Source organism: Dermacentor silvarum, chromosome 5 (genome assembly GCF_013339745.2).
Source record: "Dermacentor silvarum isolate Dsil-2018 chromosome 5, BIME_Dsil_1.4, whole genome shotgun sequence".
NCBI lineage: Eukaryota > Metazoa > Arthropoda > Arachnida > Ixodida > Ixodidae > Dermacentor > Dermacentor silvarum.
This window is the reverse complement of record NC_051158.1, coordinates 7,020,661-7,026,660: the sequence shown is the minus strand read 5'-3', so window position 1 is coordinate 7,026,660 and position 6,000 is coordinate 7,020,661. Positions and strand designations below refer to the sequence as shown.

The window sequence follows — 6,000 nt, the reverse complement described above, 5'->3', positions numbered from 1 at the left end:
GAGACGAGCGCAAAAAGAAAAGGAGAGGGGGACAGTATGTTGCCCCTCTTGAATAAGAGACTTCTACTATTACTACTACTACTACTACTACTACTACTACTACTACTACTACTACTACTATAACTACTACGATGACTACTACTGCTAGTACTACTACTACTGCTGGTGCTGATAAAGAGCAGCTAGACAGATGTAAAAATATATGAAAGGGAGGCTACTGGAGTCTTTCTGGTTACAGAAAAGCGAAGGTGCATGGGGAACAAAGAGTAGAGAAAAGGCAGACAGTCCAAAATATTCTACAGGAAATTAGAGTTAACATAGATAGATAGATAGATAGATAGATAGATAGATAGATAGATAGATAGATAGATAGATAGATAGATAGAAGAAAAACAGAGAGGTAAACCCGGACTCAGCCTCTTTAGCTGCCTTATACTGGTTGAGGAGTAAAGAGGAGAAACGATATATGAAAAGTAGTTGTGACAATTACGTTCATGCGCCCTTATAATTTCCCGGAAATATTTAGCGCCACCAAAAATCGCAGCTGTGCTCTTGTATTCTACAGAGATCGGGATTACTGGGACCAGGGACAGAAACTAAGAGAATGGCGTTTTTTTGTTTTTTGTTTCTTAAAGAGCGACAACATTGGGCTATGGTTTTCCCGGCACCAGGGTTTTGCCGAGAAAGTTGCGCCGAGGCCCTCGCAAAGGGAAAGCGCGAGGGAGCGGTCGGGAAAGAGGAACGAGAGCGAAAGTAAAGAGGGAACGTTTCGAACGAGGGAGAGAATGGAAAGGGGGAAGCCAGAGAGTTTAGTTGGGAAGAGTTCGGGAAAAAAGGGGGAAAGGGAGACAAAAAAGGGAAAGAAGGACCAGGCCGCGAGGGAGCGCGCGGTCGGGGGTTTGCTGTTGGGGGGCGCGGCAACTCGTCTCGTCCTCGGCGTCAGTCGCGGGTAGAAGGCGTGGCAGGCTCGACGCGCGCGCCGCGCGCAGATAAACGTCTTTCTTCCTCCCTTCGTTGACTCGCCGCGCGGTTGTTTGAAGCGCGGCGCGCTCGCTCGAGCACGCGCACACACGAGTTGCGGCGGACGTGACAACGAGGGGCTGCCTCCATTCGCTGCGATGTGTCAAACTGGTCGCCCAGCTGCTTCGCCGCTGTTGCTCTCGTTCTCTCCTTCCCCATCCGCTCGCCACAACGGTTCGACGCAGCGGAAGCCGTCGGCACGTATTGTCGGCCTCGTCGTCCCAGCGGTCTCGTTAGTGTCCCACTACCACTAACTCGCCCTGTTTCTAAAACTTTCTTTCCTTTCTCTTCCTTTGCTTCTACCGTGTTTCGTTCGCAACAGCCAGAGTCTGCCTGCTGTGTCGCGAGTTGTGCAAGGCATTTGGTGCTGTGATCGACGCGTGAGGCGAGCTTGCGTGGCCGCCAACTCAACTCTGGACTCAAGCACAAGGAAGAGCAAACATAGAAGTGCGCGAAACAAACAAGCCTGTTTAGAAATCGGTGAAAGCCCCGTTCGCAATCTGAAACCAGGATTGTTGGGAGGTTAATAAGCCGTCGGGGGCCTTCTTCTCAACCTTCGAGGTTTTACGAGAACTCGACGGTGTTTGTAGAACTCAGCGGATCCCCGCGCCTCACGGTAGTGAGGTGTGCCTTCGAAGAGTTGTGACACTGCCGGGTGACGAGTTCCACGAGGTGTCACACGCGTCGGTCAGCGTGCAGCAGTGCCGTAGGAGAAGTTCGGCGAGGAAGGCGTGGTCGCCGCCGACGGGCAAGCTCGCCGTGCGCAGCGCGCTGCGGCGGCTGGGATCCGGCGTCGCGACGAAGTTCCTAGCGTTCGCCGAGCGGATGCGCTCGTTCTGGATCTTCTGGAGACGCAGGCACAAAGTGGGACAGCGTCACCGCGAGGAAGACGCCCACGAGCTGTGCGAAAACGGTGAGCGATGTTTGGCCCGAGTGTACGTCGTCACGCGTCAAAAAACAACGAACTGCCTCGCTAACCCATTCAAGGGGCCAATTAACCCTTTAAGGACGAGTGATAAAAATACCCAAAGGAAATGTTTATTTTTTTCACTGATATGTGCAGAATACACCGATAATAAGGATATTAGAAAATTATCGGGACTCTTTGAAGTCTGAACCAAAAACGAGGTTAACGAGGCGTTTGCTGGGTGTAATATGCAATGTCATTTTATGTAACTTAGGTTTACGTTGCATTTGCTCAACATTACCTGTGTGATACAGCCGGTGATCTCGTATCGGTCTTGCTCCACTGACCATGCATTACGAAACAAAGCGAGTCGTGGGCCAAACTTTCTTCTTGCTTGTCCTCTGTTCCTGCTGTAATCCAACAAATGACGCTTGCTAGCTGCCTGACATTCAGTGTTGGCCGAATACATTGAGCCAGATGCTCCTTACTCAAATTGAAACTCAGTAAGAATTTTTTTTAATTAAGCGTTGCCACTAAATAGCGCTCATCCATAAAATGTCAATTCTGTCCACTGAAAAGTTTGAAAGTTTGTTTCACCCCATTTCTTAGATATTTAGAACCGTGAAAAGCATACAGATATGGAATAAATTAATAATTGTCAATGTTCCAGTGAGTTTTGTCAAGTTTACGGAATGTGGAATCCACGCCAGAACTCCCGACAGCAGGTAATATTGAGAACACGAATTATTTCCTGTTCGATATAACTCGGCTAGAGAAAGCGCCTATCTAGCCACTTGATTAATATGCCATATGTGAAACATTGTGAAAAACAACGAAAGAAGGGAACTAGCTACGTGACGTCACACTAACATCGAGAGCAAAGACACATGCCGCCTTCCTCCTAACTCCTTTCACTAAAACATTTCACGCACATTATTCAAGCTTGCAGCACAGATCCAATCGGAAACGTATCAGACAGACTATGACTGTCACGAGGTGTAATCCCGTTTTAAACATAGTTTTCATCAGGGCTTTTTCTTTTTGATGCACTATCTCGATGGGCACAGTTGTGGAGACAGCGCCTGAAATGGTTAATCAAGTACAGGGAATCTTGGTGGGCTGTAGTGGTTGGTGCATTCCTGCTGACATAATTGATGGGATGAATAAACGTGAACCATACTATAAAATATAGGCATAGTGCTTCTCCGGTTCCCATTCGCTTTTGCGTGGGTCATGCTTTTTCGTGTAGTCAATCGTGTTGCATCTTCAAATCCTAGGGGAAATAGAGAGAATACGGTGCACAAAACGCCACGACCTACGGATCTGGGATCTAGAACTAGATAGGTTGAGGAATTTGCAGACAGGAAGGGGGCAAATAGATTAGATAACGGTAAACATTTAACCGAAGAACTATATAGAAAGTGATATCTAAAATCAGCAGTTCATTGCTTCTTTTGGTTAAACTGAGCAATGCTGTCGGGAGAACATTCTGCCTTGTAACTCTATTCGAACCCCATTATTGACTCTGAGTGTTATCTGATATCGATACGATAAATACAAGATCAATTATCATAAAGAGTTCGCGTTGTAGAACACAGTCCGCTACACTCGCGTGGTCGATTGCGCATTAAATAGATATTGCCTTTTATAATATTTAAAAATTATTCAGGAATTGATTATGTAAGATATTCACCGCGGATAAAAAGTCAATCAGGTGCAGCTGAAAATTGCTAGACCACCGTGTAGTGGCAGACGACAAAAAGAACTCATGTAGAGTTAGCGCAATTTGAAATAAATTATAAAAAATACACAATGAAATACACAATAATTAAATATAAATAAATACTGCAACTTGAAATAAATATCCGGGATGCAGCGTCAATAAGCCAACCTACCACGTGACGTTGCACCCTTATCTCAGTGTTTTGGAGTGTGCGAAATAGTAAGTTTTGAAAACAAATCGAATACGAATCGAATAGTCCCAGAAGCGAATCAGATGAAATCAAATATCGAATGCATTTCTAATAGTTTTCGAATGTTGAAGAGCTGTATCATAATCATAAAAATAAGTTCACATTCTTGTAAGTTCACAACGTTAGCGAGCTTCCAACATTAGAAGCAACAATGGAGCATTAGGAACCAATAAGCAGTTTGTTCGCATACTTAGGTGAGTGCTAATCATGATGGTTGAACCTGTAAAATCTGACCCTCTGAGTGACGCATTGCGCGTTATAATACCATGTACTATATCGTGTTTTTTTGTCTGCTATGACCACCGAGATGAAATTTATGATACTATTGCTCCAATTTTCGGTTTGATGGCGCACAGCTGATGACTTAAGATATTCGAAAACTATTAAAAGAATATTCGCATTTACGAACATCCAATATTTTGTTTCGACGACAACATTGAATGGGACAAAATTTGCTTCATTATTGGAATGTTTCTAATATTTGCGTACGCCTTTAGTGTTTAGAGTTTCTTTTACGACGAGTAGCATAAGTGAATTTAACGGTTACTTTTCCCTCGTACACGGAGATGCTGCCTTCCGAATATAACCCTGGTATTGAAACAAAGAATAAATTTTCACTTTTGTAACATACCAGTCAGTAGTAAGAACCGACCGACTTGAAAGGCGATTATGTACTTGATCTGCCGCCAGGTCTGAGGAAGGTATACTTACCTATGAGCGTAGTTCGTGTTGAAGAACCGACGTTGTAGCAGTTGATGCCCATACAGCCGCATCACAACATCATAAAAATTACAAGAAAGAACTCTCAAAACAATAGTGGGAACAAAAAAAAATACTTCACCACTTAACAGTCAAGACGACAGCAAAAATGAAAAACATGAAGAAATCATCACGAAGCACTCCTTTGCATAGCACATTGGTTGAATAGGATTGTATAGTGTACCATATCTGGTAATAAAGCGCAACATTGTACGTTATTATTAGAGAACACTGCTGTAATGACCTTGTACAATGGTCCCATTCGTGTTGCCATTTTGACCTCAAGGCCTCCCGAATTGCGCGGATACAATCTTTATATGGGAGTGTTGTGTTTGTTATGTCTTTGTGTGCTGCCATTGACGCGCATCTATCAGCTTCTTCATTACCCGGTATTCCAACATGGCTTGGTACCCAGCAAAACCTGATTGATCTGCCATATTTGTTTGATCTTACCAGGGTTAAAATATCCCCTAACAGGGGCTCACATTCAGATTTAACATGTAGAGCCTTCAGTGTGCTTAAGAAGTCAGTGTATATGACTGTGTTTTCGTGTTTGTCGGCGATGATCTTTTTAACTGCAGTCCATATTGCGTAGACTTCGGCCGTGTAAGCAGAGGCGTGCTGTGGTAGTCTAATACTTGTTTCCCAATTTTTTGTCACGACCCCCACGCCAACGTGTTCTTTTGTTTTAGAGCCATCAGTGTAATATTCTGTGTAATTTTTATATTTGTCCTGAAGAGCGCGGAATTCTTGTATGATGTGTTCGTGTGGGGTGTCATTTTTCTTTAGAGGGGTTAATGCCAAGTCACATAACTCTATGAATTCGCACCACGGGGGTAATCGTTGTGGCTTTTTAGCAACCTGAAGGACCTCATGAGGAATGTCATAATCGCGACAGTATTCCTCATATCGCAGCAGAAGTGGTCTAATCATGTTCGGTTTATTTGTGCAGTGTAAGCGTGAGTTGCACTGTGTGACGATGTTGTAGCATATGTGTTGTGGTGATGACTGGATTCTGAGTATATAGGAAAATGTTAGTAGCGCCCTGCGCTGCTGTAAAGGAGGCTCATTACATTCAGTGTATAAACTCTGGACAGGTGATGTTCTGTAAGCACCACTTGCCAGTCGTAGTCCAAGGTTATGAATTGGATCAAGTCGTCGGATGTAAGATGGTCTGGCTGAACCATATATGATGCTACCATAGTCTAATATGCTGCGTACTAAAGAGCGGTATATGTGTAGCAGGCATTTACGGTCAGAGCCCCAGCGCTTCCGGGACAAGACTTTGAGGATGTTAAGTGCATTATTCCCTTTAATTTTAAGACTATTTATGTGCGCCAG

The 6,000-nt window shown here is 44.3% G+C and overlaps 1 protein-coding gene across 1 annotated transcript in view; it reads left to right on the top strand.

Annotated features, from left to right (window-relative positions):
• The first annotated feature begins 961 nt into the window (after window positions 1-961).
• The window catches only part of LOC119452852 (sarcoplasmic reticulum histidine-rich calcium-binding protein-like), a 76,286-nt gene continuing 71,247 nt past the window's right edge, over window positions 962-6,000 (top strand). Inside the window, exon 1 of the mRNA XM_037714805.2 lies at window positions 962-1,933. Within this exon, the coding sequence (XP_037570733.1) occupies window positions 1,846-1,933 (88 nt within the window). The 5' untranslated portion in view covers window positions 962-1,845. The remainder of the gene's footprint in view (window positions 1,934-6,000) is intronic.